Source organism: Amblyraja radiata, chromosome 3 (genome assembly GCF_010909765.2).
Source record: "Amblyraja radiata isolate CabotCenter1 chromosome 3, sAmbRad1.1.pri, whole genome shotgun sequence".
Classification (NCBI taxonomy): domain Eukaryota; kingdom Metazoa; phylum Chordata; class Chondrichthyes; order Rajiformes; family Rajidae; genus Amblyraja; species Amblyraja radiata.
The window spans coordinates 75,486,073-75,512,545 of NC_045958.1; the positions used below are offsets into that span (position 1 = coordinate 75,486,073).

The 26,473-nt window shown below is 41.8% G+C and overlaps 2 protein-coding genes across 2 annotated transcripts in view; both read left to right on the forward strand.

Moving 5' to 3' along the window:
* mamdc2 (MAM domain containing 2) overlaps window positions 1–2,354 on the forward strand; it is an 86,915-nt gene extending 84,561 nt beyond the window's left edge. The window contains exon 14 of the mRNA XM_033018118.1: window positions 1,855–2,354. Within this exon, the coding sequence (XP_032874009.1) occupies window positions 1,855–1,925 (71 nt within the window). The 3' untranslated portion in view covers window positions 1,926–2,354. The remainder of the gene's footprint in view (window positions 1–1,854) is intronic.
* Window positions 2,355–7,968: 5,614 nt separating this feature from the next.
* Window positions 7,969–26,473, forward strand: part of smc5 (structural maintenance of chromosomes 5) — a 75,078-nt gene continuing 56,573 nt past the window's right edge. The window contains exons 1-6 of the mRNA XM_033018119.1: window positions 7,969–8,209; window positions 21,041–21,182; window positions 23,275–23,327; window positions 24,103–24,265; window positions 25,164–25,298; window positions 25,381–25,521. Coding sequence (XP_032874010.1) covers window positions 8,058–8,209; window positions 21,041–21,182; window positions 23,275–23,327; window positions 24,103–24,265; window positions 25,164–25,298; window positions 25,381–25,521 — 786 coding nt within the window. The 5' untranslated portion in view covers window positions 7,969–8,057. The remainder of the gene's footprint in view (window positions 8,210–21,040; window positions 21,183–23,274; window positions 23,328–24,102; window positions 24,266–25,163; window positions 25,299–25,380; window positions 25,522–26,473) is intronic.

A 26,473-nucleotide genomic window follows, 5' to 3' on the forward strand; every position in this document is an offset into this window, starting at 1 on the left:
GGGCACCCATCCATGTAATCCAATTTTCCAGCACATGGCCATAGGCTTCTGTGCCCAGATATTTCAAGACAATACTTAAATGTTGTTAGCAACTCTGCTTCCACCACTCTTGGAGAAAAGATTCCTCCAATCTACCCTATCTATAACCCACAGAATTTATATACCTCCATCATGTCCCCTCTTCACCTCCTGTGCTCCAGAGAAAACTGACCCAGCCTCTCCAATCTCTCTTCAAAATGTACACACTCTATCCAGGCAACTTCCTGGTGAAGCCTGCCTGCACTCGCTCCAGCGCTGTCGCATCTTTCTTGTAGTGTGGTGACCAGAACTGCATACAGTACTCCAGCTGAGGTCTGACCAATGTTTCAAAAGGTTGGAGCAGTATCTCCCTGCTCTTGTATGCAATGCCCAACTAATGGCCAGTATCCTATATGCCTTTTTAACCACATTATGAACCTGTGATGCCACATTCAAGGATCTTTTTAATATATACATATGCTGATTTTTTGTTTTGTTTATGATGGTGTTTACATATTTGTCGTGCTGCTGCAAGTAAGAATTTGATTGTTCCATTTCGAGACATATGACAATAAAACACACTTGACTCTTGGAAGGGAAGTGCAGCGACTGAATAGCAGCACCCCGGAGCTTCCGTCAGCCTGATTTTATGAACTGTTTTTCTTCACAGCATGTCATGATCTTTCATGATTTTACATAACTTCATAGGACACTTCTTGGCCCCTACGCTCCAGGGAATAAAGATCCAGCTTATCCAGCCTTTCTTGAAAGCTCAAACCCTCCAGACCTGGCAACATCCTCGTAAATCTTTTTTTTGAACCATTACAGTTTAATGACATCCTTCCATTAGCAAGGAGACTAGAACTGTACACAGTACTCTATATGTAGCCATACTAATGTCTTGTAGAACTGCAACACGATGTTGCAACTCCTGTTCTCAATACCCTGATCAATCAAGGCAAACGCGTCAAACACCTTTTCCACCCCCCTACCCATCTGTATTGCCACCTTCATGGAACTATGTACCCTTGGTCTCTGTTTTACAAAATTCACCAACACTCTACCAATTGCTGTGTATGTCCTGTCTTGGTCTGGCCTACCAAGATGCAACATCTCATGTTTGTCCATCTGCCATTCGTTAGCCCAATGCCCCAGTTAATCAAGATCCCATTGTAATCCTCGATAACCTTCTTCACTGCCCACTATACCACTAATTTTAGTGTCATCCGCAAACATACTAACCATGCCACTTATATTTGCATCAAAATTGTTAATGTAAATATGCACACAGCCTTGTGCTACACCACTTGTTACAGACCGCCAATCTGAACAACAACACTCTACCTCCACCCTCTGTCTCCTACATTCCAACTAATTTTGTATCCAGTTGGCTAGTTCATCCTGGATCCCATGCAATCTAACCACCCAGACCACCCCACCAGCGGTACTTTGTCAAAACCCATGCTAAAGCCCAATCTATTGTACTGCCCTAATCAATCTTCTTAGATATTGCTTCAAAAATCTCAATCAAAGTGGCGTATGTTGAATCAAGAAGGAACTGCAGATGCTGGAAAATCGAAGGTACACAAAAATGCTGGAGAAACTCAGCGGGTGCAGCAGCATCTATGGAGCGAAGGAAATAGGCAACGTTTCGGACCAAAACCCTTCTTCAGACTGATAAGGGGTGGCGGGGAGAAGGAAGGAAAAAGGAGGAGGAGGAGTCCGAGGGCTGAGGGATGGGAGGAGACAGCCCGAGGGCTGAGGAAGGGGAGGAGACAACAAGGGCTAACAAAATTCGGAGAATTCAATGTTCATGCTCTTTCCTCATTAATTTAGATTCAGAGGAATCTAAGGCACTTCACCCCGACTCTCCGAATGAACAGGACTGGTACAGCATTTATATCTGAATTGAGGACCACGATGGAGACCATACTTCAAGAACATCCGAGTCGCGGGAGCTTGATGTGGATCTTTCAGAAGTTGTAAATTATTTCTTTCCCTCAGCAGACTGAAGAGTTCATTTGATTTGAATATCTTCTTACCAAATATAGATTAGAAATATGTGTTGTTTGTTTGTGAGTAAACGTGGTGACCACCGGGTTCCTTCGTTAGTAGTTGGGAATATCCAGTATCCGTCGTTGCTGAAGAATTGTAAATATTAAACATTTCAAACTGGTAAAAGATGATATACAGTACATGAACAGTATTTCAATTTAATGTTTGTGTTCAAAGAATATTGGGAGTGCAGTTAGCTGTCGCTTCTTGGGCATTTCCTATAAGTCCAAATGTCAATCACATGCTATATTTATCCAGTTGAAAAATAAAAGAAAAAAGTACTTAAAAATGCTATTTCTCTGCTTCTGGATTAGACATAAATTTAGTGCGAAATCAGTGAATAGAAACATGAACAAGCAATAAAATGCGATATTAAAGTAGATGACGGAAGGGCAGAATTTTATGGAGCTTGTTAAGGAGAAGTGGACAAGTTTAGGAGGGAGGGGGGGAAGCAGCTGAAGTCATGGCCACAAAAAAAAGATAAACAAATTAAATTTGGAGAAGAGCCAGAGTGAACAGGAAGAATACTGATATCTTGGTAGGTTTTGGGACTGCTGCTTCAACATCGTGGAGCTGTGGTTTGCAGAGCTCAGCCGCAGGCGGCACTGACTTCAACATCGCGGAGTCCTGGTGATCCCTTTGCCGAGGGCCGCCAGTGTGAATCTCCACCCAGCTCGGTCTGTGGACTTCGGGAGCATCGGTCTCCGGTAAGAAGTGGCCGATTTGGAAGTCCAAGCCATTGAGAATGTTCTTCCGTTCAAACGTCGGAGTTCCATCATCGTGGCAAGAGGGCCTGAACATCGGGCCGCCCGTAGCGGCGACTGCGGAGGGCTCCGGAGGCCCAGACCACGGGTGAACAACAAAGAGGAGGATGACTGAACTTTAGTGCCCCCACAGTGGGAAACTTTGATTCCGCTGTGTGGAGATGTTTATGTTAAAGTCTATCGAGTGCTGTGTTTTTTATTCGTATGGCTGTATGGTGACCACAAATTTCACTGCACCAATTGGTGCATGTGACAATAAATGTCTCTTGAATCTTGAATCTCTTGGGTAATGGGTTTAAGGGACGTGGTGTGAGTTTGGACCAAGAGACAGACCTTGCTGTCCCAAGCATTCCTTCCAGGGAAACCTGTAATTTACATGCACTTCTTCCCATGCAGTGATTTGCATTTGTTGTTCATAATGTGGTCTTTTCAAAATGTTGAGTATATCTACCATTTTCTGCTTCTTGTTTCAGGCGAATTAGGTCCCAGAGCCTGTACTCCAACATATGCCATACTCCATACACACATCACCCAGTGCTCCCAAAACTACAGTGGCTTTCTGATGAGCGATGCTTGCTTTAAAAGGGGTTCACTTTGTTTTCTAATGCCTCTCCAGTCCTCTCCATCACTATTTCAAAATCCAACTCCAGCACAAGAACTCTCTGGGAGACCTCACAGGATATCATTTCACTTGTCATAAAATACCACAATACTTTACCTGTTGAAGAAACACACCAGCCTGGCTTAGACATTATCGCAGTGCCTAAATCCTTCATTGGTCTTCAATGGTGCTTTTATTTGTCACATGTGCAAATGCAGAGTTAAATTACTTTCTTACATACAGTCCAGTAAAGTATTGCCATACCTAAACACATTCCCGATTAGCAAAGTGTAGAAAAATAGGCTACTGAGCCCGCATGCAAGAGGTGCCAGGTCTTGGTGCAATTTTCAAAGTACAAACTGCATTCTAGTTCTAATGAGCGATGTCCGATCCAGGCAAGCCCCAGACTGCTGCGGGCCTCCAGCCATCACCTTCCTTGGACACGAGGTCCCTCTCCTCACCCCTCCACCTTTGTGTCCCAGGGTGGCTTCCTGCAGCCGACCTTGAGAATGCGGTAGGCCAGACTATTGTTCCCTCTCCACCCTTACCGGCCTCTCTTCTCGCCAGCTGCGTCCGTCGTCATTGCCAGCTCTATCCTCGCAGTCTTTGGTCTTCAGGTGACGAGCAGGAACTAGCATGGTGGTTTCTTCCCTGCAGACCACAGTCCGAAGGGTCCTCCGAGCAGGGGCCGGCTCGGCGACTTCCCCTGCAGGCTGCTCCTGAAACACTGGAGCACCCTTCCTGAAAACATTGGGAGCAGCGTCACCAAAATAGCTGGATGAAGTTACAGCATGGGCTTACCACCACATTCTCAAAGGCAGTTATGTTTGGGCAATAAGTACTGGTCTTGCCAGTGATATCCATGTCCTACCCAAGAAGTAAAATGCTCTATCCTGTGGCTGTTGTAGCACCTGGCCATTGTAAGAGCCTGAGGCCTTTTTATATTGTTGTAAAATCCATGGCATCCATTCCTTTTAGATTCACATCACCTGCGATCCTATCTGGAACCTACTGCTTTCTGTTTGTAGCAGACATAAAGCAGTGGCTTAGCAGTTGACTACCCTACCATTGCCATTTCTGTCGGCATGTTCCTCACATGCACCTTGGGATTGTGCCCTGAGCAATACCTCATCTCCGTAGTGATGGCTAAACTAAAGGATCATGCTCCCTCAAATATTAGGTCCACCTTATCACATAATATTACCTGAATTCTCATACTGGTGAGTCTCCAGGGCAGCAATTTGGAAAGACTCATTCTAAAAAGATCTGAAAATTGCCCCATTTTGCCAGTGTGTTCTGTCTGAGTTGGTACTCACCAATTCTTTCATCTGGTCATTGGTTGAAAAATTGTAACAGCATTGAATTATAATGCCTCTTCATGGTTTTCATTCCATAGAAACGTAGAAAATAGGTGCAGGAGGAGGCCATTCAGCCCTTCGAGCCAGCACCGCCATTCATTGTGATCATGGCTGATCGTCCCCTATCAATAACCCGTGCCTGCCTTCTCCCCACATCCCTTGACGCCACTAGGCCCTAGAGCTCTATCTAACTCTCTCTTAAATCCATCGAGTGATTTGGCCTCCACTGCCCTCTGTGGCAGGGAATTCCATAAATTCACAACTCTCTGGGTGAAAACGTTTTTTCTCACCTCAGTCTTAAATGACCTCCCCTTTATTCTAAGAATAAAGAATAAGAATTACGTTCTCATGTGAGACTTTGTCTGTGGTTCAGAGCATTCATGAACATCTCAATCCTATACTTATTTGGGACTACCACCAGCAACAATATAGTTATAGAATCATAGAAGTATACAGCAAGAAAACAAGCCGTTTTGTGCAACACCACCATGCTGACCAAGATGTCTCTGAGCTAGACCCAGCTTCCATGAAACTTTACTATCCAAGAACCCGTCAAAATGTCTGCAAACATTGTGATTTTGCTTGCCTCTCTGACTACCTCTGCAGCTCATTCCATAAACCTGCTGACAGTGTGGTAATCCCTCAGAAGTGCCAATTCAGCATTCCCTCAGCCCTAGCCCCAGGGGCGAGAGAGGCAATGCTGGTGCCTCCTTCCACACCATCGCTCTGCCAGTCTTACTGATACCCCCCTTCGAACCATGAGACCATAAGCCATAGAAGCTGAATTATCCCCTGAGTAATTGTGTGTCTATGCTGGATGTACATGATGAGATGGAATGCCAAGACAGCTTATGACATCTCAGTTGGCAGCAATGAATGCAGTGTTGGCAGGTGCATTCAAGTAGCAAGGATTTACAAAGATTATAGATTAACTAGAGGAACTAAATGATGGGCAAATTTATTTAAAAGTAGACAAATACATGATTATTCCACTTTTGGGCATAAATAGGAAATTAAGAGACTAATTTTTAAAGGGTGAGAACGCATTGCAGTAGAAAGTACAAAATATCATTAAAATTACATAAATTACTACAAATAATCAGAATGGTTCAATCCACATCACAATTTACCCTTCCATCTATTTTCATGTCATCAGCAAATTTGGATTCTGCAGGACCTCCACCCTGAAATGTCAACGACTGTTTTTAGGACTTTGTTCCTTGGAGCACAGGAGGATGAGGGATGATCTTACAGATATGTACAAGATTATGAGGGGAATAAATAGGTAAATGCACAGAATCTTTTACCCAGAGTAGGGGAATCAAGAACCAGAGAACATAGGTTTAAGGTGAGAGGGGAAAGATTTAATAGGAACCCGAGGTGCAATTTTTTCCACACAAAGGGTGGTGGTATATCGAATGAGATGCCAGAGGAGATAGTTGAGGCAAATACTATAACAACATTTTAAAGAGGGGACAGAGTGCTTTCTCTATTCCATCAACAACTTAAACAATATCTTTTGACTCATCTCACTTCTTTCAAGTTAAAGGTATAGCCATGGGCACCAGTATTACCTGCCTTTTTGTTGGTTACGTCGAACAATTCTTGTTTCAGGCATACACTGGCTCTAAAACCCAACTTTCTCCGCTACATCGACGACTATCAGGACTACTTACTGCACCCATGCAAAACTCATGGATTTCATTCTTCTTTTCATAACTTCTCCTTTTCTCCCCTCCCCTCTCTCCCTCCCCATGCCCCACCTGGACTCCCTACTACTTCTCTCCACTCACCTTCCCCCACTCCCACTTTTCTGCCTCTCGCTTTACATTCCACAACTCTTCAAATCTGCCTCATACCTTCCTTTCTTATCTGGCTTTTGTTCCAACCATTTGCCTATCAACCACCTCACCCCCAATCCATGTCGACCTATTATCTGTCACGCTTTGGCCTGCTTCTCCCCTTTTCCACCTCTCTTCTCCCTCCCTACAATCAGCCTGAAGAAGTGTCTCAACCAGAAACGCTACCTATCCATGTTCTCCAGGGATGCTGCATGACCAGCATTTTGTGTCTATCTTTGGTATAAACTAGCAGTTCCTTTTTATTGCATGGATAGGACAGGTTTAGAGGGATACGGCTAAACGTGAGCAGGTGGGACTGACATAGATGGGGAATCTATGTCGGCATGGGCAAATTGGGCCGAAGACCCTGTTTCTGTGCTGTATGACTATGAAAAATAACAGACTGAAACTCTATAGCCCTTAACACCATCTTTTCCCGTTGAGTCAATAGTTTTGTAATGCAATTTTCTATAATGCAAGGTTTCTCAGAAAGACAACCACCGTGTTGTAGCAGAACGGCCTGTGAGAGCAGCAGCCCCGGAGTGTCCAACTGATCAGGGAGGAGCCCATCTTAGATAGACGCAAAATGCTGGAGTAACTCAACGGGACAGGCAGCATCTCGGGATAGAAGGAATGGGTGACATTTTGGGATCAAGGCCCTTCTTCAGACCAGTTCTCTGATTAAACACAAATTGCTGGAGTAACTCAGCGGGTCAGGCAGCAACTCTGGAGAGAAAGAATGGGTGACGTTTCGAGTCTGAAGAAGGGTCTCGCCCCAAAACATCACCCGTTCCTTCTCTCCAGAGATGCTGCTTGTCCTGCTGAGTTACTCCAGCATTTTGTGTCCACCTTCGATTTAAACCAGCATCTGCAGTTCTTTCCTACACAGTTCTCTGACTAGTTCCACTGTCCTCCTAATTAAACATTACCCTCCTACATTACCCTCTCATCCTAATTAAATTTTACGGATTAAATTGTAACTTTGTAACTTTATCAGCGGCCTTATACCCATTAAACCCATTTGCGTACATTGGGTTTGCAAGCAAAGAATTTCACTATTTGTCACTTGTGACAATAAAGTATTCAATCATTCATACTGATTGTCTCGTTGTCACCTTCTCCTCAGCCAACAATGAACCATTCTACATTTTCCTTGACCAACGTCTGCATTGATCTGTGTTTTCACACCTTACACTTCAGTATCTCTAATTCCCTCTCTCCCTTGACTCTCCAGTCTGAAGAAGGGTCTAGACACAAAACATCACCTGCTCCACTCTCCAGTGATGCTTCCTGGAATGGGCAGGCGCTCACCTACGTGCGCGTTCACGTTCACGTTCGCGTGCGCGTCCCCCCGGCCAGGACGACGTGATGACGTTACCCGACGTTTGCACGCCAAGGCGGGAGCTCGGCCACCGGCAACATGGCGGCGCCGAAGCGTAAGGTGTCGAGTCAGAGAGATGCTGCGAGCAAAAGGGTGTCGAGCGGCTCCAGGCCCGTTGAGCAGGAGGTCGACAGGACGGGCTGCCAGTTCGTGGAGGGAGCCATCGTTCGGATCAAGATGGAAAACTTCCTGTGAGTGAGCGCTGGGCCCCCAGGTTTTGTTTACATGCCGCACTCGGGGCGGCGCACAGCACAACACCGCACCGCTTATGCACAGAGTTAGTTAGTTGGTGGCTGCACAAACACACCACGCACGGATCATGCTCGACCGAGAATCAGCGCCAGGAGTTTGATCCGATTATCCATCGGGGGACACATGTACTTCAGCACAACTTTAGTGTTGGAAGCAACTGCTGATGCTGGTTTGCATCGAAGACAGACACAAAATGCTGGAGTAACTCAGCGGGACCATATAACAATTACAGCACGGAAACAGGCCATCTCGACCCTTCTAGTCCGTGCCGAACACGTATTCTCCCCTAGTCCCATATACCTGCGCTCAGACCATAACCCTCCATTCCTTTCCAGTCCATATAACTATCCAATTTATTTTTAAATGATAAAAACGAACCTGCCTCCACCACCTTCACTGGAAGCTCATTCCACACAGCCACCACTCTCTGAGTAAAGAAGTTCCCCCTCATGTTACCCCTAAACTTCTGTCCCTTAATTCTCAAGTCATGTCCCCTTGTTTGAATCTTCCCTACTCTCAGTGGGAAAAACTTATCCACGTCAATTCTGTCTATCCCTCTCATCATTTTAAAGACCTCTATCAAGTCCCCTCTTAACCTTCTGCGCTCCAAAGAATAAAGCCCTAACTTGTTCAACCTTTCTCTGTAACTTAGTTGCTGAAACCCAGGCAACATTCTAGTAAGTCTCCTCTGTACTCTCTCTATTTTGTTGACATCCTTCCTATAATTAGGCACCGTACTCCAAAATCGTCGGTGTACAACTTTAGTGTTAATTCCCAAGTGCTTTACAACCAATGCAAGTGTGTTTGAAGTGTGCTGCAATCCTGATGTAGGAAACGCAGCCACTGCCCCTTGGCAGAATCACAAACGAGATGCCAGAGGTTGAGGCTGGGAACTTTTAAGAAACAGTTAGACAGGTACATGGATAGGACAGGTTTGGAGGGTTTTGGACCAAACAGGCAGGTGGGACAAGAGTAGCTACGTCGGCCGGTGTGGGCAAATTGGACGGAAGGGCCTGTTTTCACACGGTATCACTATGACTAACCCACGAATAGTAATTTGTTTGTGACCAAAGTCAGATATAAGGACAAAGTCACAAGTTAACTTTGATGGAGCAATAATACTCTACGGTAAAGTGCCATGTAAACTCTGTTCCAACTGAGCAAATAGACAAGGTTTAGTCTCATCTGAAAATAAGTGCTGCTATTAGTATTATGGTCCTCGGTAGTTCTTATTGTCTCAGGCATTACCCAGTCGTGATTAACAACTTCTTATTGCCCTTCTGGATGATTTGAATAATGATCAATAGATAATCTTATGAATTGATAATACTCTTCTAATTGGCTTTCCCAATTTAAAGATACAATAAGATTGCATTTACTTGCTGTCAGTGGCTGTACAGAAATAATACCAACTCTAAAACATGATTCAACATTATGAATAACCTATTTAAACATTAAAACATCTTGGGAACATATTAAAACAAAGATTTGACACTGGCCCACACCAGCAGATATTAGGCCAATGACTAAAGGGTTGATAGGAATTAGATTTGAAGAATAATTTAAAGCATGAAAGAGGAGTGGAAGGATTTTGGAGGCAGCAGAGGTCTGCTGGGGGGTCATGATACTGTGGAGGCATTTTACCTTCAGGTGAAAACTTAAACTTTGCTTAAAGTGTACATCAACAAATGCAGGGTGATGGGGATTGGTCATAAGTGATAGGAGTATAATTAGGCCTTTTGGCCCATCAAGTCAACTCTTCCATTCAATCATGGCTGATTTATGTCTCCCTCCTAACCCCATTCTCCTGCCTTCTCCTCATAACCTCTGACACCTATACTAATCAAGAATCTATCTATCTCTGCCTTAAAAATCCACTGACTTGGCTTCCACAGCCCACTGTGGCAAATAATTACACAGATTCTCCACCATCTGACTAAAGAAATTTCTCCTCATCTTCCTAAAAGAACGTCCTTTAATTCTGAGGCAATGGCATCTAGTCCTAGACTTTCCCACTAGTGGAAACATCCTCTCCACATCCGCTCTATCCAAGCCTTTCACTATTCTGTATGTTTCAATGAGGTCCCCCTCAATCTTCTAAACTCTAGCGAGTACAGGCCCAGTGCTGACAAACACTCATCATAGGTTAACCTACTAATTCCTGGTAAACTTCCTCTGGACCCTCTCCAGAGCCAGCACAGCCTTCCTCAGTTTATAGAATGTGCAGAGTTTAAGGAGAGAGTGAATGGTGCCCATGCACCTTCTATTTGTCTCAAGAAATGGCAGCAGAATCACACACCCACTATTGTGAAGGTTTAGCTGAATAAACAGGTGACAGATCTACCTACCCAGCTTCTTTTTCTTGAAGACCAGCAAATTATTTTTTGTCAAGAATGTGACATAAGTCCAAATCGAATATCAGATTTTCCAGTAATTGGCCAGACTTCGTTCTCAAGTTCCTCTACCAGATGGTGGATTTTAAGAAGCATTTTAATCTCAGACACTGGACCATTAAAACAAGCCAATGTTTTTTTTAGACAACTGATTGCACCTTTAAGGATACTAGAAATGAACTAGAAATGGTGCAGGAAGTACACAGCATGTTTAGTTAGCATCTGGCTTGGAAAACATTTACCAGTTCAGGTTGAACACCCGAGTCAAAACTGTAGAAGGATCCCACTCTGATATTAAATGGTCTTCCTGAAGGTGATGTTCCTGCTATTTTCAGTGATTTGTTTTTAAACTAAACAATTGTTGCTTAGGGTTAATTATATTAGAAATCGCAAGCCCACATGAAAAATATATTTGTGCTCATTTCCAATTGCAGTGGTTTAGACAATAGGCTTATCGGAATCCTGCATAATGTTTAAAGAAAATTGAGGTCTTGCATTTATACAATATCTCTGGGGATTAATCACCATTGTCCAAAGAAAAACATTTGAAATAATGGCACAGTTGTATCACAGGAGATACGGCAACCATAGAAGCAGAAAATACGCTTGCGTGGTCGGGGTCGGGCCTGGGGGTCTCCGGTGCTGCGGGTGCTGTTGAGTTGCTGCTGGGCCGTCCCCGTCCCCTCCCGGGTATCCCGTCCCTGTCCTGGGTGGGCCTGGGCAGCGGGACGGCCCCAGACTTGCAGCCAGTGCTGCAGCCGCTGGCTCCAGCTCGGCTCTGCCTGTCCCGCCGGGTTGGCTGGCAGCCCTGGATTGGCGGGGTCAGGCACGGCGCTGCGGGCGCTGTTAAGTTGCTGCTGGGCCGTTCCCGTCCCCTCCCAGGTGTCCCGTCCCTGTCTGGGGACCTGGGTTCGATCCTGGCTGCGGATGAGTCGCGTGTCTGTATGCACACAATTGCCGAGAATGTCTCTACGCCGGTCCAGTCTCTCCCCCTGTCTCCCACTCGCATCTGCCCCCACTCTCCCGCTACCTGGCATCCCCATTCCTCAGATTAAATATATTTTTACACATAAATCATGAATAAAGACAATAATTTATACACTGTTTATGCAGCCAGCGCTTTGTTTGCTTTTTCTTTATAGCAAGTGACCTTTGACAAATCCCATGATTCCTTGCATACCGAACTCGCTTATTAAAATAGTGCTAGTGTAAATCTGATGTCCGTTTGTTAGAGCAGATACGGCTTTTTAATATTTCATCCTAAATCAGCAATCACATAGATATTTCGGTGTTGGTCTGATATTTTGATGCCAATGTTTTTAGAACCATTTTTGGTTACTGTTGTCATTATGGCATACAAGTTGCTGCTTCCAAATTATTTAGTTCAATGTATTTGAGGTTTCTGGTGCAGTTGGCTTTGAGCCTTTGTTTATTCCATTTAGTGTTGCTCAGTGCCCTTGTGTGTTTGTGGTAAACATAAATTTACTTTGTTTTGTAAATTTATTTTATCTTAACTGCCTTCACGGACAATCAGTATTCTGATGTGCAAAAACAAAATATTTCAAATGTTGGATATCTGAAATAGTCTAGTTTGCATAATATTGCCTATGATCCTGCTTAAATCTATGCTTTAGTTACTTCTTGACATAGGATACATTGACATGATTATTTTGATGCTCCCTGACATGTCCACTTGTGTTCTGTCAAAACTCTGCTGCCTGTGTCACCTAACATTCTATCCACTGGTTATACCTTGGTGGGCTCATATTTACTCGTGCTACCACAACATCTCAGTTTTAAGATCCTTATCCGTGTTTCCATATTCTTCCCCATTTTTTCTCCCATTTTTTTCATTTTCACAACCTCCAGCCTTACCGTTGGATTTCTGCTCTCCAATTGTGGCGCCTAATTCACTCCCATTTTTAAATGCTTTTCTGCTGATGACTACTTTCAGCTGCATGGAACACAATTTCTAAAATTTCTTATCTTAAACTATCCATCTTGTCAACTCTGACTTCCTTCATATTTACTTTCCTTCAAGCCTACTTCTTAGACCAAGCTGGAAGTAGTTTGGTGCCAAATGTTGAATAGTTTTGTTGGAACACCATCTTGCAAGTGGCTTTGGGATGTTCCATTATGTTTGGGCACTTTTTAAAGTGCCTTCCATAATGTTTGGGACAAAAACCCACCACTTATTTATTTGCCTCTGTACTCCACAATTTGAGTTTTTTTATAGAAAAAAAATCACATGTGGTTAAAGTACATATTGTCAGATTTTAATAAAGGAGATTTTTATACATTTTGGTTTCACCATGTAGAAATTACAGCAGTGTTTATACATAGTCCCCCCATTTCAGGGCACCATAATGTTTGGGACACAGCAATGTCATGTAAATGAAAATAGTCATGTTTAGTATTTTGTTGCATATCCTTTGCATGCAATGATTGCTTGAAGTCTGCGATTTATGGACATCACCAGTTGCTGGATATCTTCTCAGGTGATGTTCTGCCAGGCCCCGTATTGCAGCCATCTTTAGCTTATGATTGTTTTGGGGGCTAGTACCGTTCAGTTTACTCTTCAGCATATATATCAGACATGCTCAATTGGGTTCAGATCAGGTGATTGAGTTGGCCACTCAAGAATTAACCATTTTTTAGTTTTGAAAAACTCCTTTGTTGCTTTAGAAGTATGTTTGGGATCATTGTCTTGCTGTAGAATAAACCGCCGGCCAATGAGTTTTGAATCATTTGTTTGAACTTAAGCAGATAGGATGTATCTATACACTTCACAATTCATTGTGCTACTACCATCAGCAGTTGTATCATCAATGAAGATGTGAGCCTGTACCTTCAGCAGCCATACATGCCCAGGCCATAACACCCCCACCACCGTGTTTCACAGATGAGGTGGTATGCTTTGGATCTTGGGCAGTTCCTTCTCTCCTCCATACTTTGCTCATGCCATCACTCTGATATGTTAATCTTTGTTTCATCTGTCCACAAGACCTTTTTTTCAGAACTGTGATTGCTCTTTTAAGTACTTTTAAGGCAAACAACCTGGCCATCCTATTTTTGCAGTTAACCGGTGGTTTGCATAGTACAGTGTAGCGTCTGCGTTCTGTTCATGAAGTCTTCTGCGGACAGTGGTCATTGACAAATCCACACCCGAAGAGTGTTTCTGATCTGTCATACAGGTGTTTGGGGATTTTTCTTTATTATAGAGAAAATTCTTCTGTCATCACCTGTGGAGGTCTTCCTTGGCCTGCCAATCCCTTTGTGATTAGTAAGATCACCAGTGCTCTCTTTCTTCTTAATGTTGTTCCAAACAGTTGATTTTGGTAATCCTAAGGTTTGGCTGATGTCTCTTAACAGGTTTATTCTTGTTTCTCAGTCTCATAATGGCTTATTTAACTTTCATTGGGACAACTTTGGTCCTCATGTTGATAAACAGCAATAAATGTTTCCAACGGTGAAGGAAAGACTGGAGGAAAGACTGCGTGTTGAGAGCTCTCTTATACCTGCATTGAGGAGGCATTTAAACATACCTGAGCAATTACAATTGCATGTGAAGCCATGTGTCCCAAACATTATAGTGCCCTGAAATGGGAGGACTAATGTATAAACACAGCTGTAATTTCTACATGGTGAAATCAAAATGTATGAAAATATCCTTTAATAAAATCTGGTGCCCAAGAAGAGTAAGGTGACGTGCCTCAATGACTATCGACCAGTGACACTAACGCCGGTGGTGATGAAGTGCTTTGAGAGGTTGATCATGGAGCAAATCACCTCCTGCCTCGACAAAAACCTGGACCCACTGCAGTTCGCGTACCGCCACAACAGATCAACGGTGGATGCGATCTCGCTGGCCCTCCACTCCGCACTGGACCACTTGGACAACAAAAACTCATATGTCAGGCTGTTATTCATTGATTACAGCTCGGCATTTAACACAGTCATCCCCTCCAAACTGGTTACCAAACTCGCAGAACTGGGTCTCTGCGCATCCCTCTGCAACTGGATCCTTGACTTCCTCATCCACAGACCACAGTCTGTTCGTATTGGTGGAAATGTGTCAGCCTCGATAACAATCAGCACGGGAGCACCTCAAGGCTGCGTGCTCAGCCCTCTGCTGTACTCACTCTATACCCATGACTGCGTAGCGAACCACAGTGCGAACTCCATCATCAAGTTCGCTGACGACACCATTATTGTGGGGCGTATCACTGATGGGGATGTCAGAATATAGAAGAGAGCTCGAGCAACTGTCCATATGGTGCCAGCGCAATAACCTGGCCCTCAACACCAGCAAAACCAAGGAACTGATTGTGGACTTTGGAAGGAGTAGGAGGGGGACCCACAGCCCCATTTATATCAACGGGTCGATGGTTGAAAGGGTCAAGAACTTCAAATTTCTGGGCGTGCACATCTCTGAAGATCTTTCCTGGTCCGAGAACACTAACGCAATTATCAAAAAACCTCATCAGCGCCTCTACTTCCTGAGAAGATTACGGAGAGTCGGATTGTCAAGGAAGACTCTCTCTAACTTCTACAGGTGCACAGTCGAGAGCATACTGACCGGTTGCATCGTGGCTTGGTTCGGCAATTTGAGCGCCCTGGAGAGGAAAAGACTGCAAAAAGTAGTAAACACTGCCGAGTCCATCATCGGCTCTGACCTTCCTTCCATCGAGGGGATTTATCGCAGTTGCTGCCTCAAAAAGGCTGGCAGTATCATCAAAGACCCACACCATCCTGGCCACACACTCATCTCCCTGCTACCTTCAGGTAGAAGGTACAGGAGCCTGAAGACTGCAACAACCAGGTTCAGGAATAGCTACTTCCCCACAGCCATCAGGCTATTAAACCTGGCTCGGACAAAACTCTGATTATTAATAACCACTTTCTGTTATTTGCACTTTACCAGTTTATTTATTCATGTGTGTATATATTTATATCATGGTATATGGACACATTTATCTGTTTTGTAGTAAATGCCTACTATTTTCTGTGTGCTTAAGCAAAGCAAGAATTTCATTGTCCTATACAGGGACACATGACAATAAAACTCACTTGAACTTGAACAATGTGCACTTTAACCATATGTGATTTTTTTTCTATTACAAATCTCAAATTGTGGTGCTCGGAGGCAATTAAATAAATGATGGGTCTTTGGGGAAAAGGATTAGAGTGTCAGACTTACTAAAACACAGTTTCTGACAGAATTTTCAGAAAAAAATCTTTTTAATAAGTGTAATTTTATTGATTTTTTTCCTCATGGCTTTTTTTTAAAGACAGCTTTCTTCTGCTTGGCAATTTCAAAAGTAATATTTGCAATTAAAATTTGAGTTATAACCAATTCGACCCATGTAAAACAACAAGTGTTCCTTAATTCATCAATCAAATTATATCAAATTTGCATAATATATACGTGTGTGGCACACAGCTACCTGTACCCGGCTATGTACATGAAGTCCATGACCTCTAGGGCGTGGACTTGGTACTGGGTTTGTCTTTCAACTGACACAAAAATAAGGGGATGACTCTATACTATAAATTTTCTAAAATTTTATATGCATTACAGAGTTCAGGGAAAAACTTTGCAGGAGGTTGCTCAGAACAAGGTACTTAGTACAACAGGAAGTGTTTACAATGAATAGTGCAGATGCGTACTTGAAAGAGAAAGGATGAAAAGATGCGATGATAATAGATAAATTAGGGTGGAGATACGTATCTTTGGGAAATAAATGTTTGCGTTGACAGTTGGATTGAAATGCATCCTGTGCTGTAAATGATTTTAATTACAGTGAACTCGGAGTTCTTTTGTCTACCTTTCATTTATACCCAGTCAGTGATGCAGAAGTTCTGATGTTTCAGTTATCCCCAGCAGATGGCATAGCTATCTTACCATGAGGACGCTGATTAACGTGAATTAAATAATGGAACTTAATTCACAATTTCGATTTTTTACAACTGTTTGTAGGTAATATTCTGCACTTGTTTTTCAGGAAAAATATAGGTGAGTGTCTTTTTTAATGTTCAGATCTTCAATGCAGGCAATATCTTTCTTTGTCGTTTGATCACTGTCTTCATCTAAAGTGAAGATAGTATTTTTAAATCTTTATTAGTGCATTTATTCTGAGTTTAAAAGTCTTGGTTTCGGTTGAATGTTTTTGAAGACAAAAAAAGTAATAAATAGGGATCATCTAGACTTTTATCTAAATGTAATACTCTCTACATACAATAATAAAATTACCAGTGATGACTTTCTGCACCTTTAATGTTGAGCTCCTCAAGCCATTTCATTGGTAGATAAAAGTTGATGTTCATGTCTGAAGTCAATTTGCCAATCAATTTGTTAATAAGTATTCTTATCGAGTCCACACACAAGATTAGAAGTTGATCAGCCAGAGCTGAACATACTTCTCAGCATCTGCATACAACGATGTCTGTCTTGTGCTTCTAGTGCGTGGTGGTGGAAAGATTGGTGAAAACAGGGCCGCAACGTGAACGGTCTTTCCTTGATCCTTGTTAATGAGTAAAGGTTGTTATTTTAAGAATAGGTGCGATTTTTATATTCTAATCAACATAGCTCTTACAAAGAACTCACTTATTCGAGCCCACAAAATATGCAGCCTATGCAAATTGCTCCTCTATTTGCATTGACAACAGTAACTGCACTTGATAACTCATTGCATGCTATTTGAAAACATTGCCATGAATTTGATACAAATTCAGTTGGTTTCTTTAGACTGTTGCACATTATCAAGATTGACTGGGCAACATCCACAACTCTGCATTTTCTTGCCTTTCGGGCAGAGCAGTTGCCATATCAAGCTGGGATGCATCCCAATATGATGATTTATTTGGTGCATCTGTAGAAATTGGTATGTTATTGGGGACTTTCTGTTATTTGCACTATCAGTTTATTTATTCATGTGTGTATATATTTATATCATGGTATATGGACACATTTATCTGTTTTGTAGTAAATGCCTACTATTTTCTGTGTGCTTAAGCAAAGCAAGAATTTCATTGTCCTATACAGGGACACATGACAATAAACTCACTTGAACTTGACTTGACATGCCTTAGTTCCTTATGGGACTGTTCCACATAGGCGATTTTTCAGCAGACTGCCGGCGACTGTTAAGTTGCCGGCAGTCATCTGAAAACCCAGGAACTGGAACGGCGATTGTCAGAGTGGAACACACAAACACAAACACATCGCTTCCTTCACCAGCCCGTGTGAATTTTTTAGACAGCGCTCCCCCCCCCCCCCCCCCCCGTTTGCCCTGTCTAAAATATTCACACGGTGTAAAGCCAAGGTGATACAGACACACTGCGAAGAACAGGAAGGTTGGCGCTGATAAGTCCTTTAAAAGAGGGGGGAGAGGGATGAGAAGGAGTGGGGACTACTTTTAAGAAGCCAGAGATACACGGCTGTGTAGCTCGGCGGACATTTAACATTACCGGTCGGTCATCCTTGGTTCTGAAAACTACTGCTTAAGGGCCTGTCCCACTTTCACGACCTAATTCACGACCTCTGCCGAGTTTGCCCTTGACATACTCGTAGCATGGTCACGAGGTCGTAGGTAGGTCGTGATGCTAGTCGTAGGTACTCGCGTCATGAAGTAGGTCGGGGCGTTTTTCTAGCATGATAAAAAATGTCCACGAGTAAAAAAGGTCATGAATTAGGTCGCGGAAGTGGAACAGGCCCTTTACCTTTTTTTTTTCCCAATGAGCCAATTCACCGGTCAGCACTGGCTACAACCTACGAGAACCTCTGACCTCCTAGCAACCTAATAGGACCTGACCCACCTACGGCTCGAGAATTCTCGCTACTCTCCATGGCGGCTTCATTTTAGTCGCCGCTAGTTTTTACAACACGGTGACCATATGAGGCCATGACTAGTTCCCAGAATCCGGGAACTCCTCACGATCATGAATGTGACTCCCTGGCAACCACCCGCTAACATGTGGCGACTGCATAGTCTCCTGCAGTCGCCTAAAATGTTGCCTAAGTGGGACAGGCCCATTATCTTCATTTTCAGAAAGTTATAGACTTGCATGACAAGGTGCATCAGTGCATCAGTACACCTAAGGGTTCTGCCATTTACTATACATTTTCTTCTTACATTTGACCTTCCGAATGCAGCACTTCACACTTTGTCAGACGAATGCCATCTGCCATTTTTCCACCCACATTTCCAACTGGTCCATATATTGCTGAAACCTTTCACAATCTTCCTCACCATCCACAACTCTGGCAAATTTTGTGTCATCTGTAGTTTTGTGTCAGTCCGCTTAAAATTTCATCCAAAATTGCTTTACATATACAGAAATCCCAACAGTGATTCTTGCAGAAACCACTATTCACAGGCCTTCAGACAGAATAGCAGCCCTCCACCACAACTCACTCTCTTCTATGAGTAAGCCAGTTCTGACTTCAATCGAATCAAGATCCCATATGCCTTAATTTTCTGGATCAGCCTACCATGCCAGACCTTGTCTTGCATGTTTTACTAACATTCATGTAGACCACATCCACTGCCCAAGTCTCATCAATCATCTTTGTCATCTCCTCCGAAAAACTCAATTTTGTATACATGACCCTGCACAAAGTCATGCTGACTATCCCTAATGCATCTATGCTTTTCCAGATGTCAGTAGGTGCTATCCCTAAAAATTTTCAATAATTTCCCTACTCACTAGTTGATAATTTTCTGCTTTGTCTTTAATGCCTTTCTTAAACAAAGAACAGCATTGGCTATTCTCCACTCTTCTGGGACCTTGTTTGTGCCTGAAGAGGGTGCAAAGACCCCAGCAATTTCCTCTCTTGCCAATCTTAATAACCTGGGATGGATCCTATCGGGCATTGGGAACATTAATGAATGTCTCCAAAAGCCTCAACACCTCCAGCTTATTGAAATCAATATGTATGGGAATATCAGCATACCTCTTCCTGATCTCGCTATTCTCCATGTTCTTCTCTGGTGAATTCCAATGTGAAATACTCTTTTAGTACTTTGCCCATTTACTCTCGCCCAGGTTTAAATTCCCTTCTTTGTCCTTGAATGGTCTTACCCTCTTCCCAGCTAGGTGTTGTACAGTTCCCACCCGAAACGTTACCTGTTTCTTCTACCAAAATGGTTGACTTCACATTTTTACATATTTTATTCCCTCCCACATTATTGTCCATTTTCTTACCAGATTGCATACCCCTGAAGTTTCTCTACATCTTCTTTACAACCCACCCTGCCACCAAGGGTGGGTCTACATGGAGCTATTACTAAACTCTGTCTTATTCATATTAGTGACAAATTTTTAAAAAAAAGAAAGAGTGCGCAAAACATATGTAGCTATGTAATAAACTAAACTAAATATGTTGGAAAAAAACTCACTGAAACTGGAAAGTGATTAGACATAATGTGTATGAAGATGCACAGAATTAAGGATGGGGAGCAGAGAAGAAACTAAAAGATCTATGAATGGAAGGTTGGAGCGATTAAGTTGACAAAAATCTTAGGAATGCTGGAGATATGACATTTTTTTAAACAAAAAAATACGGATTATTCTTCACCTAAAATTGTTGAATTCATTGTTGAGCATGAAAAACGGTTAAGTCCTCATCCTTCTCCACGATTAGGTGACACAGTGGCGCAGCAGTAGAGTTGCAGCCATAGCGCCAGAGACCTTGGTTCGACTCGGGGTGCTGTCTGTACCGGGTTTGTACATTCTTCCTGTGATCATATGGGTTTTTTGCGGTCCTCTAGTTTCCTCCAACATTCCAAAGACGTTTGTAGGTTAAGATAATTCGCTTCTGTAAATTGTCCGTATTGTGTAGGATAGTGTACGAGTGAGCATTGGTCGGTGCTGGCTCGGCGGGCCAAAGGGCCTGTTGCCACGCTGTATCTCTGAATTAAGCTATTCTAATGCCCTCTGGAAAATTCCAAAGTTCATGACTTGCAGCGAAGAAATATCTACACATCTCAGTTTTAAATGACTGGTCTCTTATCTTGTAGCTATGCCTCCTTGTTCCTGATTCTCCCACGAGTGAAAACATCTCCACGTCTATCCTTTCAAGATTCCTCAAGATCTTACATTTTTGAAGAAAGTCGTCTCATTATTTATACAATGAAAAATACAGATTCCGTGCTGGCTATAGTTAAATCTTAATCTGTAATTTATTTGGAGATCCAGAAATTGAAGTTAATCATCCCATTCTGATAGTTACCCTCAGCAAAAAGTTTCAAACTTTGCTGTAAGGGGTGAAGCAATGTTGATTGATTAAAGCTTTGTGTCTTTATCCATATTACTTATTGGTTATGTTTGTAAAGATGTAAAATTTTAAAATTTAGTCAACATTTTGTTTTTCAGAACTTACGATTCCTGTGAGATATTTCCTGGGGCCAATTTGAACATGATAGTGGGTGCCAATGGCACTGGAAAATCCAGCATAGTGTGTGCAATTTGTCTGGGCTTGGCAGGAAAAACTTCCTTTATTGGGAGAGGTGACAAGGTGGGTGCCAATTGTGTGATTGATATTTTATAGCAAATTCAATTTTATTAATTGGTAACTTCCCCCCTCCTCCCACCATCACAATCAGTCTGAACAAGGGTCACAACCCAAAACGTCACCTATCCATGTTCTCCTAAGATGCAGCCTGACCAGCTGAGTTACTCCTGCACCCTGTGTCTTTTTTAAACCAGCATCAACAGTTCCTTGGTTATCCAGATAAATGGGTATTTGAGCTGCACTTGATTCCAAAGAATGACTCTGGACTGATGCGTCCTGGACAAAGGAAGTCTGATTGTATATAGAATAGACAATAACTGATTGGACAACTGCCGATTAATTTGTGTGCCGCCATTTCACTTTGAAAAGCTGGTCAGCAATTATTATAATGCAAAATGCTTAGTCGATTGAAAATGCAACACTGCCATTTGAAAATATCAAACCAAAGAACATTTAATCCTGTGTACTTGATAACAAACCAAGATTATTTCATAAACCTCTTCACGATTTACATTTACCTCACAAAATATCTTGTAGCTCTTTGATTATATGATAGGCATAACTTGAACAGTTTTAAAAACAGCAAATTGAGTATTTTCCGCAGTGCAGAAGCTCTTAATGTGTCTGGGTAAGTTGCAGGTGTCAATAGTACCTCATCTTCACAAACTGGCAAATTCCAGCTTCTTTGTATGTTATGAACAAAGATCATAGATCATAGAGCATGATCTTTGGTTATGAATACTGGGAGACGATCATTTGACTGTGCTGCCATTTTTATTTTACGAAACACCCCAATGATGCACAGCCACTTATAAAAGAGTTAAGCGATGGAAAGGTTATTTGAATGTTTAGATGTGAGCTTGGGTGATTTATTATATGGTTTACATGGTTTTTTGTTTGATAATCCTATATAAATTTCATCAAGAGATCATAGTTGCTTTAAATCTTTTCTCCAGTGCTGTGTGGCTTGATAGTACATATTGCCTAATTGTTAAGGCCCAGTATTCACCTGCATTGTCCATATTAGGCAGACCTATCTTTGGCCCTAGTTTTAAGTTTCAGTGCATACATCAAAAGTTGCAAATTCTTCCAGGTGACCAGTGCGCTTTATGTTTTCTTAATCTTTGATTAGACCTATGTCAAATCAAATGTGCAAGGATCAAATCATTCAAATGTCAAATTTAGCTGAAAGGTTTGCCATACTTATGCAGAATTTCTGTGCTGAATACAAATTTCCAGAGATTAATTTCAATTGAATTTGAAATTTCACCATGCTATGATTACCCTTTCTTAGGGGGTCACTCTACTGTGTTGTTAATTAATTCCGTCTCATTAAATAATGCCAAATATAAAATTGCCTGCTCTCTCCAAAGCCGACCTGCTCTTTTTACAAACTGTACAGTTCTAAATAACCACCCCATCACTGCACAGTGATCTTCTTGTCAGGAGATTAGCTTCTGGACTTTGATATTGAAATTCTGGTGTTCATCCTTTCCTTCAAGGTATCTTGATTTGAAAGGAAGAAAAGCAAGTTTAAAAACACTTGGCTATTACATTATTGCAGCTTAAAAGCTTCATAGTTATTCAAACAGTTTAATAGTAAAATACTGTATAGTAAAATCTGCTTTTCAAATCTGCATTTATGCCTTTTAAATGAATAAAGGAGAATTTGTTCTGGATATGAAGTATCCCTATGTATGCTTTGGATCTCTGCTACAGAGCCCTAGTAGGGATTATAAAATGGCAAACAGTGTTTATTATTTAACTCTAGATTGTCACGACAATGATTCCATTATACCGTGTAATGGATTTGACATAAATAATAGAAATGAGTAGGTGACTTGCATCCCTAATAACTTTTGAGGGCAGAGGTTGTAAGGGATTATTTAATGATTTGATCCTTGCTCATTTGATCTTTAATCCATTGCCTCTCCTTTTGTCGGGGCAACTTTCACCATTTCATACTTATCAAAAATGCAGTTCTTATCACGCAGGCCTGTAATTTAAAAAAAAAGTATTGTGATGTAGTTTAATCTTTGAGTTCATTTTCTCACAATTTATAAAGGCTATATGATAACGATGTATTTTTGAATAGGTTGGTCTTTATGTGAAACGTGGAAGTAACAGAGGATCCATTGAACTTGAACTGTAAGTATAAGCTAATGAAATGCCTGTAAATTTCTGTACATTCCAGTGATGAGACTGTATTGTCGGAATATTCCTGTCTTAACAGCTAATCATGCACAGAGAGTTATAGCTAATCTGCCATTTCCCCAATCCTCACCAGAGCTACTATTGTGTCAAGGCTGGTATTATAACTAATGTATCCAGAAAACTCAACAGAGAACAATCTATTGTTTCACCAAGCAATATACAGTTTCAATGACAGGTATTTCTGTTTCCAGAGAGGGCTCTTTAGCTTGGTATTTATTTGTATTGATGTGTATCTTCATTCACAAATTAAAAGCACCAATATTTACTTCATATCTTGCATTTTAAAAGCTTTCAGATGTTTTCCAACAAAAATGTTTGAGAAGTTTGAGAAGAATCTCTCTGCCTCAGAGGTCGGTTCTCTGGATATTTTCAAGAGAGAGCTAGATAGGGCTCTTAAAGATAGCGGAATCAGGGGATATGGGGAGAAGGCAGGAACGGGGTATTGATTAGGGATGATCAGCCATGATCACATTGAATGGCGGTGCTGGCTCGAAGGGCGGAATGGACTACTACTGCGTTTATTGTCTATTGAATCTTCTTAGAATCGAGGGACACCAATGTTGCTATATTTAGTAACACCATTCTTCCTGTCCAGAATGAAGATGGTTGGGTAATTTTTCCACCTAAGGACTGCTATGTTGTATAATCATTCATTCTCTGTATTTTCTGAAGATATAATTTTTTTTAAATCAATAATTGGTCTTTACAGCTACAGGCGTTCAAAAAACCTTATCATTAGTCGAGAGATTTCTGTTGCAAATAACCAATCAACTTGGCAAATAAATGGAGAACATGCAACTCAGAAAATGGTTGAAGAGCAGGCTGCTTCTTTGAATATTCAAGTGGGCAATCTCTGCCAGTTTCTACCTCAGGTATGTGTTTGTGCCAGGATATATGGAAGCAATAACACAAAATACTTAGTCACATTCAAGTATGGAACATCGATGTGTTAGAATAGAATAGAATAGAATCTTTAATTGCCACGCAACCAGGGTTGGTGGTATTTGGGTTCGGTACATGATGGTACACTGCTTTTGTTACATACTACTAATAACACAGATCACCGTAATAAAGGGCATCCACACCACATCACAAATCACAAATCTCACCAACAATACATAGTGCAAAAGAACAAACAAAGACCATAGACAAGACACTGTATACATCAAAAGTCATATTATTGTCTGATTATTGGACGGAATTGAGTGTTCTTATTGCTGAGGGGAAGAAACTGTTTTTAAAGCGGGTGGTTTTAGTAGCAAGTGACCTGAGGCGCCTCCCCGAAGGGAGAGACTGAAAAAGGTGATTTGCTGGATGGGAGTGGTCCGAGATGATCTTTTTTGCCCGTTGTGAGGTACGTTGGAGATAACTGGAATGGATTGAGGGGATTCCTATTTTTAAATGCTGGATTGTACCCATCTTCAATGCAATAGCTAACCTGTCGGTCCAACCGTCACATAGTCGTTCCTGTCTGCAATGTGAGAGATGGGGAGATTAGAATCCTCATTAAAAAAAATCAAAGTTGTGTAGTTGTATAAATGTCCTTTCTGTCCGAATAACTTCTTACATCTCACTCTCACGCGCTCTCTCTGCCTTTCTTTCTCTCTTTTTCTTTTCTGTTTCTTTCCCTTTTTGTCTGTTATCCCTCTCATTGGTAGTATTGTTAGTGGATTCAGCACTGTATCTTTTATATGAATCGATGATATGAATAGTTCAACCCTTTTGACTGAAAAACGATGAATTCACTTTTTTAATGTTTAATTTTTACAGGAGAAAGTTGGTGAGTTTGCAAAAATGTCGAAAATTGAGCTTCTAGAAGCAACAGAAAAATCAGTTGGTCCACCAGAGATGTATAAATTTCACAGTGATTTAAAGAATTACAGAGAAAAGGAGAAAGAACTGGAGGTAAAAACTTATCATGTTGTTGTGAGCGTTATTTGTCATCCTCTGAGCAACCTCGAAAATACTTTATTTGATGCATTTATAGAACACGTGTAAAGAAAAGTCAGTTGCTTTGGAGAAAATGAAACAGAGAAATGAGCGAAGTGAGCAAGATGTGCAGCGATATTATGAACGACAGAGACATTTGGATAAAATAAAAATGCTGGAAAGAAAGCGACCCTGGGTGGTAAGTCTTGTATTGAAGCCTTTTATTTCAGTGATATGTGACCGATTAGAGTATTCCTTAAACAATTATGATATTCCTGATCTTGGGGAATGTAAATCAATATGGAAACGATGTATATTTATTGGCATTAATTGTGCTCCCAAATTTTGTAGGCTTGTTAAGTAGAATAAGTTCATATTCTGAAGTATTTTCAGTCATATGATGGATCAGAAAGGAATTCCCATCCCTTAAGTTGGCTTGTGTTTTTCTGGGTTTTGCCTCTCCCAGCGGATTGAATGATTTTGCGTGGGTTGCAGTGTGCATTTAATGTGACTCCATGTGGCAACTATTGGCCCAGATGGTCACTTCCCATCTACCATTGTTGACATTTATGTTTTTTGTTTGCACAAAGGTGGGCAGATGTTTCAGTACAGAGCAACTAACCAAAATGATCGTGCCCCTAAATGTTCTATACATAAGTAGAAAATTGCTATTGATGTTCAAGGGATATTATTCCAAGAGCATTTGTTACACAAAGCACATTGTGCACTGTCATCAATTATTTATTTCTTGCTGTCAACAGATTCATTAAGTTGATTCTGCACGCTGGGAAATGTTAGTAAACATAGAAAATATGTACAGGAGTAGGCCATTCGGCCCGTCGAGCCATTCAATATGATCATGACTGATCATCCAAAATCAGTACCCCATTCCGGCTTTTCCCCCATATCCCTTGATTCCCTTAGCCCTAATAGCTAAATCTAACTCTCTCTTGAAAACAACCAGTGAACTGGCCTCCACTGCCTTCTGTGGCAGAGAATTCCACAGATTCACTACTCTCTGGGTGAAAACATTATTCCTCATCTCACTCCTAAATAGCCTAATATCCTTATTCTTAAACTGTGACCCCTGGTTCTGGACTCCACCAACATCGGGAACATTTTTTCCTGCATCTACCCTGTCCAATCCTCTA